The following is a 14,757-nucleotide window of genomic DNA, read 5'->3' on the forward strand; positions in this document are numbered from 1 at the left end:
TTCACATTCAATATGGACTGTGTATTTCCATAACAATTACTGTTTTTAGAAGTACTGCACAAAATTTGATCCAATCTGTTAAAGAGATTTCTACATAGTATGCAACTGAATCAGGTAATGTTTTAGCAGATACAGAAAGCTAAATCAAACAATGCAGTATGACTTGACTTTTGTCAATTCTTTGATTTCAGATTTGGTCAGTTTCTAGTGTCAACATTGCCATTGTTTTCAGTGAGTGAAAAATCCATCAGTGTAGAAAGTATTGCCACAGTAGGAATGAATAGTGAGGCATCCACACCAATTGCACATTCCAACTCAAAAGGTAAAGTTCCAATACAACTTACATCACTATATTTTCTAATATACTGTGTATTTCCGACTTAATGTTCATTTTCAGGAACAATATTACCAAATCTGTAAGAAGATGGTAAATGTGTATTAAACACAAATTCAACTAGTACAGGATATGAGGCGCAAGTTGATATTTGAATTAGTGGTTTTATCAAATCTGGTAAATTGTAATTGAAATACACTGACTCTTACCAGTTCATCAATTGTTGTACACAGAGATCTATGCACCTACATTTCTACCTGTGTGTCAACAATTCCATAGGATCATTTCAGTGTAGGATAATAAATACAGACTAGAATTACCTTCAATTTGAAAGAGTGGATCTATAAATCAAGCCAAACTGTCCTTTTGACAACATGCAAATAACTGAATGTTATCCAGGTGGAACACCTTTTATAAGAATACATGTACTGAAATTATGTTGAATTATTTTTTAGTGAGGTCCGTAACACTTCAAGTGTAGTAAAGTAAAATCGATCAATATTATTAGCTCCCATTTGCCATACATATATGGCAATTGGGAGGTTATCTGGTTGAAAAAAGTCTGTATGTGAGGTGTCTGTCTGTACGTATGTATGTAAGTATGTATGTATGGATGTCTGTCCGTCCAACGCAAAAACTCTGAAATTGCTGCACGTATAAAGCTGATTTTTGGTGTAGTGATGCCATATTTGGTCTAGATGTGCCGTTGTTAAAATGAACTTGTTAATCTCATGGATATGCAAATGAGGTAGAAAAAAGGGCGAAAATGGTCAAAAATCAATAACTCAGGAACTACTCTTCTGATCATTGTCATATTTGGTTTTTAGGTACCTTGGGCCCCACTCAATCAAACATATAGATTTGGTGTCAATATTGGCTGCTTTCTATTTTTAATGAATTTTTTCTCTATATGTTTTGCCATTTCAGTAAAAAATTGTTTCCTCTAAAACCAATGGTCTGTTCGCTTTAAAATTTGGTTTGCAGGTTTCTTGTGATGACCCAAAATAAGATTCATCGAAATTATGGCAAACTTTGCGTATTTGTATTTTTTGGCAATTTTTGCCATTTTTTGTCGAAAAATCTTCTTTTAAACTGTGTATGCCATTACTTTCTAATTGGGTGTGCAGGTTCCTAGGAGTGACCTGAAGATGATTCGGTGAACTAAAGGCAAAATTTACAAATTTGTGGTACTTTTTGCCATGCTTTCAAATTTGGTACACAGGTGAAATGTAGTAGGTCATTCATTTAAGTCAAGTACTACCAGTGTGAATGAGCAGAGTATGATTGTGCTGTTCCAGGCTGAGGTGTATTTATAGGAATGATGCAATGAGAGATAGAGAAAGTTCCAATTTCCAGTTGTGGTCAACTTGATAAGGATAAGATAAAATTACATTTTTGGGAAAAAAATAGAGTGGTCAATTAAAGGAGTGGTCAAAGTGATAGGGTTTTATGGTAAAGCTAGGCTATAAGATTCCTCATGTTCTATTTATAGCAATTATGCAATCTGTGTAAACAGTGCAATATGAAAGAGTTACATGATTCCAATGCTTTTGATGACCTTGAACTTCTAAAGTTGCAAACATTTGTCTCTTCAGTGTGCTTTCTCTGAGTACGTACAGTCTCAACTTATTCAACAGAACTTACTTGCAATGTTAATTTGAGAATTAAAATGTGATGGTTAATAGGATGAAAATACTGATTAAGATAACCAGCTGAAGATTCTTTATGACCTGACAGATATGCTGTTTTTTTATGACATAATCTTGACAAGCAAGGCATGTTTACTTCAATTGGAATGTAATTAACTCTTGTTATTATAAGCAGTAGTATCAAGTTGAACAAGCTGATATTGATAGGTTGGGCGGCTGTTGGAGGGTAAAAGCTGTAAAAATAAATGTATGTATGTATGCATGTCTATCTGTCTGTCTGTCTGTCTGTCTGTATGTATGTATGTATGCATGCATGCATGCATGTATGTATGTATGTTAGTATGTGCAGATGTTTGTCCGTCCATATTAAAAACTCCTAAACCGCAGCACCTACCATCTTAGTATTTGGTGGACAGGTGCACCCAGGGGTTGAGATGTGAATTTGTTCAAATGAATATGCCAAAGTCAAAAATATGCAAATGTGTGGGAAAAACAGGAAAAATCCTGCAAATTGCTAAAACTCTGTAACCACTGGCCAGATTTGGTCGAAACTTGGTATGCAGGCTCTTTATAGTGACTTTAGTTACATTTCTTCAAATTGTGGTGAAATGTTGAAAGTTGTATTTTTTGGGCGATTTTCCCGTTTTTGGTCAAAAAATCGTATTTTATGAAAGCGCTCATCCCATTGCCTTAAAAACTTGTATGTATGATCCCAGGGTTTGCCTTTGTCAGATTCGTTCAAATTGTGGTGAAATTTTCATATTTGTATTTTTGGGGCAATTTTTTCCACTTTTTGTAAAAAATCATTTTCTCCCAAAGTGTTTGTTAGATTGCTTTAAAATATGATAGTCTTGATCCTTGGGTTGTTTTCTTTCAGATGTGTAAAAGTCATTATGAGATGGACCATTTCATATTACTGGGGTATAAGATTAATTTGGACTTACAATGGAATTTTCTTAGTAATCAACCTGTAAGAATGCAATGTCATGTGTGTACTAATACTTAGTATTTCTGTAAAATGGGAGCACAGTGTCATTGACACTATTATTTTGGAAGATTTTAAAGTCTTTCAGTGCATAACAATCACAAAATTGTGTTGGTAAGTTCAAGTCCAAAAGCATGTTGGATGCTTTGCATTTAAGTTTAATATGTATTGTTAGTTAATGTATCGGTACAAGAATGTACTCAAGTTGAAATCCAAGAACACTGACTTTATGAGAGAACTCAGAAATACTTGACAAATCTTATGTGTAGGTGACCTTGTAGAGGAAGAATGGAGTGGTATGGTATCAGCAAGAAACATCAAACTCAGGAATAATTTACTGGAAATATTTATACAACTACTTACCAATCCTGGGACCCACATTGTTAATTAGTAAGTTCCATTTATCTATTATTGTAGTGTTCATCCACAGTAAATGGCTTATCTCTTCAGTGTAAGTTTGATGAAAACCAACGCCATCAGTTCTGATAATACATTTCTTAGCTATTTTACATGATTATTAGTCTTGATCTTATTTTCTTGTCAGTTATTTTCCTCATCTCTGGTCACTGAAGTACCATCTCTCTGATGATTCATACAGGTAAAGGTTCATTTGCCTTCATGTAGCAAAAGGCAAAACTTAACTACTGATTGATTTGCTTCGTGTTAAAATGAAACACCTAAAAATGAAATAAGTCTGTGAGGACCATACATGTTTATTTTAACATTTATAAGAAACATAGCAGTCTTTCATTCAAAGTTAAATTACATCTGTACAATTTTCAATGCTTCAAGCATTTATGAGTAGGGATACCAAAACAACTATTAATTTTCCACATCTTCACCATTTTTATATTGTTTCCCTCACAGTGTATCTGATCAGTTGCAAAGAGTGCTGGGATTTGATTGGTTGTTGCTGTTTATGCAAGGACATCTACATTCAACCACTGTCATACAAGCCATGAGAATTCTACTTCTAATGTTATCAAATCCTACAACAATGCAAAAATTCAAGGAGGGTACCTGTGGAGGAGGTTGGTTAGATGAAACAGAACCAGTTTTACACAACAGAATGGGTGTTGTACTTGGTAAGTCATACACACCTGATATTATTACAGTATTTATTGATACAGTGACATTATTGAGTGAGTACACTCCAGTTTGATGGGAAGAATCTGTATGCAGTGATAGACACTCCAAAATACACAAAGACTTGTATGGCTGTAAACATAGTTTTCAGTGGAAAAGCTTACATCCAACTCAAGGTTCTGTTCACTGATTGTTTTTCTTCATTGTCCCTGTATAAAATGTCAAATTCTGATACATCAATCACCACTGTTGAACGGAAGTATTTGGCAACAGGGTTTAAGCATAGTAAAAGTAAAAAGTTTGTTAATTTTCACAAGCTTCATCAACACAAGGAGTTGTGAGTTTTAGTGACTTTACTACTAACCAAAGCTAGGTCATATAAATCATGTTTAACTGACTGGGACAGTGATAAAAACCATTTATGTATATGTCTCACACTCAATGTAGTACTTTGTGATATTCAGATAAAAATGACAGTTCATTAGTTTCTGTGTGGTCACTTTTAGTAATTCATTATTTTTATTGTTTAGGTTTCAATGTTGGAAAAACAAGTCATGCAGGGCGTGGAAAGGATAACAGGGAACTCAACATGGAAGCCTGTCATTTACCAGGATTTACAATGTTACAGTGTCTACTACCAAAACATGCTAATATACCACAAGTCTATTTCCTTCTGATGGCTCTTCTGCTTGGACAACCAAACCATAAAGTAAAGGCCAGTGTTGAGGTAACAAACAGTTGATATATGTGACATCTTATTAATATCTTCATGATCATGAACAGTTAGATTTAAGTTAGTGGAATACTAACAATCAGACCTAATACACTGTGAATTAACAAGCGGGAATCTTACTGTAAGGATGTAAACCTTTGTGATATGGTCTGATGTCAGATTTTAACCTTTTCATCCCATGTCCAGCTGTAGAGAACCAATTATACTATGTACCATAGATTAGATATTCATTGATGTTCACTCTGCATTCATGAATTGATCAACAGCTTGATTTAGATTCTATATGAATTGATCAACAGCTTGATTTCGATTCTATGTGAATTGATCAACAGCTTGATTTAGATTCTATATGAATTGATCAACAGCTTGATTTAGATTCTATGTGAATTGATCAACAGCTTGATTTAGATTCTACATGAATTGATCAACAGCTTGATTTAGATTCTACATGAATTGATCAACAGCTTGATTTAGATTCTATATGAATTGATCAACAGCTTGATTTAGATTCTATGTGAATTGATCAACAGCTTGATTTAGATTCTATGTGAATTGATCAACAGCTTGATTTAGATTCTATGTGAATTGATCAACAGCTTGATTTAGATTCTATGTGAATTGATCAACAGCTTGATTTAGATTCTATATGAATTGATCAACACTTGATTTAGATTCTATATGAATTGATCAACAGCTTAATTTAGATTCTATATGAATTGATCAACAGCTTGATTTAGATGCTATATGAATTGATCAACAGCTTGACTTAAATTCTATGTGCATTGATCAACAGCTTGATTTAGATTCTATATAAAATAATCAACAGCTTGATTTAGATTCTATGTGAATTGATCAACAGCTTGATTTAGATTCTATGTGAATTGATCAACAGCTTGATTTAGATTCTATGTGAATTGATCAACAGCTTGATTTAGATTCTATATGAATTGATCAACAGCTTGATTTAGATTCTATATGAATTGATATACAGCTTGATTTAGATTCTACATGAATTGATCAACAGCTTGATTTAGATTCTATGTGAATTGATCAACAGCTTGATTTAGATTCCATGTGGAAGTTTATCTTTGGTGTAGCTGCGAGTCAGACAGGAACAAGATGTCATGTACCACAAAACAGTATCTGTACTGATGCAGTGTTAGTCATTCTAGCAATGATCAGAGCAATGTTAAATCAGGTATGTCAACACTTGCCAGTATTAGTCATTCTGCAATGATCAGAGCAATGTTAAAGGTATACAGTCACCTGTAATCTAAATATGCCCATATATGGTCAAGGGGTGTTCTGTTGTATTCAAAATGCCCATGTGAGGGCGCTGTTTTTAAAAAGCGGCCACCCGCTTAAAATCTGTGATTGGTTAGATTTTCTCTTTCCATGGTAACTGTGGCAAAATTGGAACAGGTGACAGTATACCTTTAAATCAGGTATGTCAACACTTGCCCATTTGCACACAAAGCACTCTGAAACCAAGTGGTAGTGTACCTTTATTTACAGCATTCTGCAGGTTTTTGTATCTTTATAGAAAAACAACCTTGGAAGATGTTGACTACTTTTTCTCTTGTCTTGTTCATTAGTTAGTTGACCTGTAGAAAGTGAAATGCAGAGTCAGGAGATATCAGTTGCTAATCTTTAGCACAGTTATATGTAAAACATATTAAACTTATTATCACATGAACTGGCCCGTATCTCCACCTGTGTGACTACACCAGCACAGATAAGAAATCCATATTACCGCTGTTGTACGTCATCAACCGGAACTTTTTTTTCTGCAATGGTACCGTTCGTACATGCACGTTGCCACACAGACCGATTTGTCGTGATCGATGCCGTGCTCTCATGACATTTTGACAAAAAGGTGACCCGATAAATCAAGATATGGAAATATAGAAGGCATGTCCAACGACATTTCGAGTCGCTAAAGCTTTAGCTATTCCCAAGAATCGAATGAGGATACCGTCGATCGTTATAATGGCTCGGTAACGTCACGGCTCAAGTCGTAAGGCGAAAAGTGGACGTCGTCGTACCTGGCGATCGCCAAGCGACGTTGTGTACCTGGCGATCGAGGTTGGCGATAAACCCGAAATATACACCTCAACGAAAGTTCAACTTAATAAATGAGTACCGTATAATCTTCGGGAAAGCGACAAAGAAGGCACAAGCATAAAGTCATTTTACGAACAACGATAAATTTCCTTCATCACCCAAATTATTCCGTCGTTTCTCGATCGGAATCAAACCTGCAGCGTGAAAACATAAGCTGTCGACCTACAGTGCAGCGCCGTAGAATCTAGAATCCGATGTATTTCGAAAGTTGACTCGGACAACACTCACAACAGAACAGAGTTCCCGTCAAGTAACAAAATTGGGAAGTACCTACGGGCAATATATGTGTCACAGCAAACATAAATGTCCGTAAGACGAAAAATTGACGACCGAGATGGCCACCGGCGAAGTGACGGCAGTGCCCACTAAGCTTACAACTTACAAGCGTACACTCTGTGTGTCATCGATCTGAAACTTTCGGGCTCGCCAAGGTCGTAAACTTGTGATATTTTAAAATCCACAGCATCTCTAAGAATGGTAACTACTGTTTCGATCGTGTCGTTGCATTAGTTTCATAAATATAATTGTAAATATTCTAAATAACTCAAAATACTATGGTTATCCGTCGCTAGCGCGATGAAAGTCATGTCCGCCGATGGTAGATTGCCTTGGCATCGGTCCAGCGCGAGACAATGATTGACATGCGCACGTGACCGAATCCGTATGTCTGATTGGTGGAGATACCATTTCATGTATCAAAAGTTCAGCTTAATCGTATTTATGAATGAAAGTATGCCTGTAAAATTCGCACATCTCCTGGTGACGGGCCGCTTTACTCAATAAATGAAAGTAATCTGCGTAAGGAAAAACACAAAATCGCGATAAAAAACATGCAATTTGTTACAATAATTTTGATCCATCCACATCAACGAAAAATAAGAAGACTGTTCATGTGATAAATATATAATCCCATGGTATTTTCTCTGTTTGACGTCATCGTATACGAGTGTTTTTCGCGGAGCCGTACAACTTCGAGCCGAAATGGGATTATATATAATTACATTGATATGATTCAGTGGATTTACTGGCCCAGATCTCACAGTAATTCATGAAAATATCATAAAAGGCTGGAAAATTTAGTTCAAGTGTGAAACACAAATCCCAAACAAAGAAACAACTGTTCAAAACTTGTTTACACAACAAATGGTACCTAATAAATTTCATGATGAAGTTTAAAGTCATGCTTATGATTCTATTCACAACAATAAGATTTTTTTCATGAAATTGCTGTCTTTTGCTTTTATAAAACTGTCCTTCCAACATTGTAGAATTCTAGTCATGTGACAAATTTGACGACATGGTGAATTTCATGACCGATATCCTTTGTTCAACAACATTGTAGCAGAGCACAGAGAAAATCTTGTAACACTTCAAAGTAAACTGACTTGTGGATGTTATGTTCTTTCCATCAGAACTGCCATACAGAAGATGAGGATTTCTGGCTGAGAGAGTACCCTGTGACATTGATACAGTTCTTGCTCTACCTCTATCACAACACAGCTGACTTTGTACCTGTCTGTATGAATAGTGAATTTCTGTGTGGTTTAGCTGCTACACTCTTCCCCATGCGACCAAGTTCTGATCAGGTAAGTAATGCTATTGTGACAACAATCATCAACACTATACACACATACACCAAAATTGGATTGACAGTGAATAATTATATCATTACACTCAGCACATTTGCTTCCATGGAAATTAAAATGGTAGATTCTATACCAAGCTTCTACCTTTTCACCCCATTACCTGTAAATTGGTCCACTCTCACTATTGATAACAATGGGTTTGGGTCAAACCATCGTGGTGAAAGGGTTAAAGATTCAACCTGTTCTGGCAGTCAGCTCTGTTTCTTCTGTTACCTTGCTTATTTTGTCATTTACCTTGGTTATTTTGTCAGAGTTCAAAGTAATAGATGTAGTGGCATTCATTAACTGTATATCAATTACAGCTAGCTGTATAATTTGCTACCATAATCTGAACAACAAAATAACCAGTGAACTGTCTTCAGCAGCATTCTCATATTATTACTAGACTGGAATAGAACCATTGGAGTCAGTCTGTCTGCTTCACTTTTGTATTTATATAGAGTGTGACAGGCAATCAAGAAATGAATCCAGTAGAAATGTATTATTGTGCCAGCGTAAATGTCCAGTAGAAATGTATTATTGTGCCAGCATAAATGTCCAGTAGAAATGTATTATTGTGCCAGGATAAATGTCCAGTAGAAATGTATTATTGTGCCAGGATAAATGTCCAGTAGAAATGTATTATTGTGCCAGGATAAATGAATCCAGTAGAAATGTATTATTGTGCCAGCGTAAATGTCCTTATAGGGAAGTGGCAGTGATGCATTTACTAATTGAATTGAAACTTAAAAGGAAGATAGCAACAGCAAATGTATTGGGGCAGGGGGGTGTTACACTGAAGTCCAATTTCCAGAATCCACCAATATTTTTGCTGAAATCGGTGAATCTGTCTTCCTGATGCAGTAGATCACTAATTACTAATGCAACAATAGGGAAATAGAATGAATATAGGACTGGGAGACTAGGGTGTAGAACTACCAGACTAGGATTTGGTGTAGAGACCAACAGACTAGGTAACAGGAATATTTTTTACTCTACTGTGTAGTGTGACTACTGAGTCCATCAGACCACCAAATACTGATTGTATAATCAGTCAGTTGTATGCTATTCCATTGATTCAACTCTGATAGTGTAACATTCACTTTGTGTTTTAGGTTAGTGAAAGTGGGAGTGAGCTCTGTTCACCAACTGATGAGTATAAGGTAAGATTTCTTAAAATTGACTCCATCAATACAGTGTAAATGACTCATGATGTGATGGATATGGAAAACCTACTTCAAATGCACAGCATGTGACAATTAGTAAGCAGATTATATGACTCAAATAAAAACAATATTTGTAAGCACTGTTGTACATAGCATGATATCAATATTGATTTGTCATCGTTGTACTAGCAGCGCAATAGACCTACCCTAATATTACATACGTGCCTTAGTGTATGGGGATATCAATCAACACACAGCTGATGAAGATCAATGTAGTAATTGAAATGTTCAAGGTACAAATTTCCTTTTTTGAGTCCAGAAACCAACCACCATGTCAACTCCAGAACAAGAAAACAATGTCTTCAATTGTATATGTCCCTTTGTACATAAAAATGTAATGAATGTTTGTGAGATGTTATATCTTGTGTGTAGAATGGACACAGGTATCCACATAATCAACTTGCATACAAGTGTTTGTGTTTTATCAACTCTTGAGAAGTTTACCTGTATATACTGGCATGTACATGTAGTTACAATAGCTACTTGCAGTAACTGTAGTCGCTGCATGTTGCTTCAACTTTCAAGTACCTTAAAACCAACCAAGTAACCATTTCCAAGTTTTGTAGAATGGCTTTTCAACAGATTGCCAGTCATATAATGATATTTTGGTCAGTGTACAAAGTTGGATAATACTATTTCAAATTTAAGTTCCACATAGTAGTTGAAGTACCAGCAATTAGTGTACAACTTATAATGCTTCAACATTTTAAAGTGTGAACCCATATCTGTTGTGTAGTTTATATGCTGTATGTACCAGACACACTGAGAAAACCAGCTTAAAGTAGTATAGCAGTCATTGAGAGGTATACAAACTTAATGAAACATGTGAAATACTATTTTTGATGCAGTTAAAGCGTTAGAAACCCATGGATGCCAATAATACTTCAGGATGTTAGATTTTAGTCAATGGAAATCGTAACAATCGGATGAAGCACAGATTTCACACAGTAATGTTGAATGCGACCAGTGATAATGCTGTGAAAACAAACATATAGGTACACTGAAAAAACACCATAAGAGTAGTCTGTCCAATTGTTTCCAGGTGCTCTCAAAATAAGGGTTTTATGTCAAACTTTTCTGAGTATTCAGCCATGTAACACAATGCAATTTTGGTTTGACAGGTCTATAGCAATTTAGAATCACCAGTGAGTATCAGGACACCATTGGATTCAACCAACTCAATACCAGGTAACTATACTTTCAAAGACATAACCTGATAGACACTGCATGTGGTACATATACTGCAAATTTCTATTGTGGAATAAAGAGCATGATAGGTTTCTGTGTTTTAGGCAATGTTATTCTGTTTGGATGCATAATTACACAGCTAGTGGCTGTGTAATTTTTGATGATTTTTTCACTGTCGATGTTTGAGTATCAACTACTGTTCCAAGTTCTACTCCCGAAAGCATGTTTAAATACACAGTGTTCAGCTCATCAACTCAGCACGTACATGTGTGAACCGCAGTGTTATTGTTGACAAGTGAATTCTAGCCAAGATTTAAATTCAAATATAAACTGTTATTGCTTTTTACAGTTACAGACACTGTGTTGACAAGCTAAATAGTAGGTATTTCAGCAAGCTTTAATAAGTGGAAGTAGAATTTGCAATTGTCATATAAAATACAAATAGTGAAAAATATAATCAAAATTTACTGCTACTGGCTTTTTAAATATTGTACATTAGATTGTTTAGTATAATTTAGCAAATTTTGTCAACTCAGTCGAGATTGAAGCATACTAATACTCAAAATTTGAATAATAAAGTAGTAGTTACTGTTTCAATATTATCATTCTATTAGAAACCACCATTAAAGACATTAGAAATATTTGTGGCAAGTCACTTGAATGCTTACTTTCTATGTATGGTATTAGGTACTTTGACAACCCATCCAGCTAGAAAGTATGTCATGGATTTCATGAGAGTCTTAGTAGTTGACAGCCTGTCATTACCAATGCCAACCAAAGGAGCACCTGTTCTTGACCTTCTCCTTGAGGTAAATATAAATTATAAGTGATAATTGTTGAACCAGAACTTAGCTTTTAAGTTGTCTTATGAGGAATAATAGTAACTCGTGTGAACAGCTACAATAGTACTAACCATTTGACATAGTACAGTTTTGATAAACAGTGGCCAAGACAGAGATTAAAAATCTGGCTTAGTTACAAAATGCAACAGAAAACAAGTATTTACATATATTGACTATTAATGCTTGGTTAAATGCAATGGAGAAAGCCTATCGTCTGAGGTCTTTTGTGTTAATAGATCTATAGAGATACATGGATATATTGAACTCATGATAAAATAATCAGCACTTGTTTACCATTATTGAAGGCTTGCTTTGCTCCTGTATATATTATACTGTTACATCTTTAAAGTGACAAAGTCAGCTATTTTTCATGAATTTTGTTTGATACGAGATACTACTTATATTGTTTGACATGTTGAAAGATAATGAATGGGTTGCCATGCATATATTCAACCCTGGTTGTGGACAAATTAAATGAAACCATGGCGAAAATGAATTAATGGTCATGACCATTAATTCATTTTCGTGATGTTTCATGTATCGTGTTTAAAACCGGGGTCAAATATATGCATGGTCACCCATTCATTCAGTATCTTTCAACATGTCAAACAATATAAGTAGTATCTCGTATCAAACAAAATTCATGAAAAATGGGCGACTTTGTCCCTTTAAGTGTTGTCTATTTGATTCTTCTTTCAGGGTAATTAATTTCATGTCAAACTGATCATGTATAAGTACTATGACTAAATAAAGATTTCTAAGTGTTGCTTATGGTAGCATGTTGTAAGACGTTGTTCAATATCTTTCAGTCATCTCCAGAGAAAGCCAGTAAAACATTGGTGAAGGAGTTTCAGACAGAGATTCTGATGACATTAATGGAACATCTACTGGCAGCTGATGCACTGCTTGGAGAGGAAGCTGCTATACCAATTGCTGTCGGTGGAAGTTATAGTAACATGGTGCAAAACATCTTCTATTTTGCTTCCAGAGTTGTTGATAAACTATGGCAGGGTAGGTTGAGCTATTAGTTACTGTATGCAACAATTCAAGTTTTATATTGTCACTCGGTGGTAAAACCTTGTACTGCCATTATGGGTAGCCAAAGGCTGAATTTTTGTTGGCATTGTCATTGCAAATAAACAAAACTTTTCCAACTCCAGAAGGTATCCTCAGTATTTGTATCAAGCCATGTTGCAGTGTGTAAATTTTTGCTGGAAGGTAAACCCTTTCTATGCTCTGTCTGTAAATTGTTGTCAACATTGAAGTCCAAATTCTGTCCAAAGTCTACAAGAGTCTGATGGTAATGACAATGGTACAGTTTATTTAATATTTCTGTTGATATTTCTGTTAGATGTGGTATTTCTGTTTTATTCCATCAGAAAATGGATATCTTAGCCACATGTGTTTTGAAAATTTAAAATATAATCAAATGTTACCTGTGTCTGAACTTGTGTCATAGATAGCCATCAACATTTGACCAAAACAATCTAGATGGTTGGTCTTTGCTGCTTGTTATTGTAAATTATATTATATCAGTGTATCAGTCATGCTAATGTATCATTGTGATACAATTTCTATTCTATAGGTATGTATACAAGGGAGTCCAAAGAAGTATTTGATTTCATCAGTAAGCTCATTTCACAGGCTAAAAGACGATGTAAGTTGCATTTTTTTTCATAACTTTTTACCTGTTATAGTCTGTCATGGAAACATAAGTAATTTAGAATCCTAACATTTGTACTGTCTACAGAATTGAGTTTCTTACAACCTGGTTAGGAATCACTAATATTGTGAAATGAAGTGACCAGCTTACAGCTTACCAGGTGAAAGAAAAAACAGTATTATCATTACTTCATAAAATTGGTCCAGGAGAGCCATTCTAGAGACTTCAAAATCAAAAAGTCCACACCGTGGGAGGTGTAAGATGTTGACTGAGAATGTTTATTGATCCATGCACTATTGTACTTCTGGGCTTATTTCAGTTGGATTTGTATAAATCAACAAGGCTGGTCCTATAATCATACTGTTAACACATTAAACTTAGCATGTTCAGAGTGCATGTCCTCTGACACTGAATAACTTGTTCAGTTTTCTATTTTGTAAAAGGGCAAGGGTTTATTTTCATGGTTAATAGTGTGTTATTCAAATGCCATAATGTGTACATATTTAACATCTGTTTCTATTGAACTCAACCAGATGACAAAATTATTTCAAAAACTGGAAATTTCAAGGTCATTGAGACTCATAGCATTCTAAATATATTGAGGCATTAGTGATCTCTATTAGCGTTACAGAATTTCTATAATCAGCCAGACATGCAAACTTCTGCCATGATTTTCAGTTTTCACAATTTTTCTGTTTACTTTGAAACACAAATCTTTGATTACTTGCCATAAAGTTTTATTAAAGAATCATTAATTTTTCTTTCAGCCACTGGTATCTCTCTTGATCCAATCTATCATTGTTTGAACAGGACAGTGTTATATCAACTTTCACGGCCACACTCCACAGTTGCAGGTAGGAAAATGTCATCAAAGTATTGCTATGAACTCATAGGAACTTCTGTTGCACCAGTGTATTAACATGTGTATGTGTATGTGTATGTGTGTATATGTGTGTGTGTGTGTGTTTGTTTATTTATTTGCATGTGTCCACTGTACTGTAGTACTCTACTGTAGAAAAGACTAGTGTTGCAAGGAGAGTCACCACAACTACAACTATTGGAGTCCTTAACGGAGGTCAGGAATACACCAAGGCCATAGCAATAGTGTGTTGTGAAAATAAAGCAGTTATTTTGTAAAGATCACTTTAAGATTGGAGACTGGTTGAACAGCGTTATTGTTGACTGAACACAAATAATTATGAAATGTATAAATTCTCAGTATCAAGTGATATGAAGTTTTGCAAGAATTTATGTTTGATAAAATTTGAAGCAATTCCTGGCTATTACTTGTCTGATGTTTAG

At 35.0% G+C, this 14,757-nt stretch overlaps 1 protein-coding gene across 1 annotated transcript in view; it reads left to right on the forward strand.

The window, feature by feature from the left end:
• Positions 1-14,757, forward strand: part of LOC139122477 (WD repeat and FYVE domain-containing protein 3-like) — a 74,034-nt gene that overhangs the window by 32,916 nt on the left and 26,361 nt on the right. The window contains 12 exon segments of the mRNA XM_070687874.1: positions 192-322; positions 3,238-3,358; positions 3,836-4,053; positions 4,585-4,781; positions 5,845-5,985; positions 8,324-8,497; positions 9,652-9,699; positions 10,884-10,950; positions 11,638-11,759; positions 12,602-12,803; positions 13,378-13,449; positions 14,223-14,309. Of these exon segments, the coding sequence (XP_070543975.1) occupies positions 192-322; positions 3,238-3,358; positions 3,836-4,053; positions 4,585-4,781; positions 5,845-5,985; positions 8,324-8,497; positions 9,652-9,699; positions 10,884-10,950; positions 11,638-11,759; positions 12,602-12,803; positions 13,378-13,449; positions 14,223-14,309 (1,580 nt within the window).

The sequence above is a fragment of the Ptychodera flava genome, chromosome 22, assembly GCF_041260155.1.
Source record: "Ptychodera flava strain L36383 chromosome 22, AS_Pfla_20210202, whole genome shotgun sequence".
NCBI lineage: Eukaryota > Metazoa > Hemichordata > Enteropneusta > Ptychoderidae > Ptychodera > Ptychodera flava.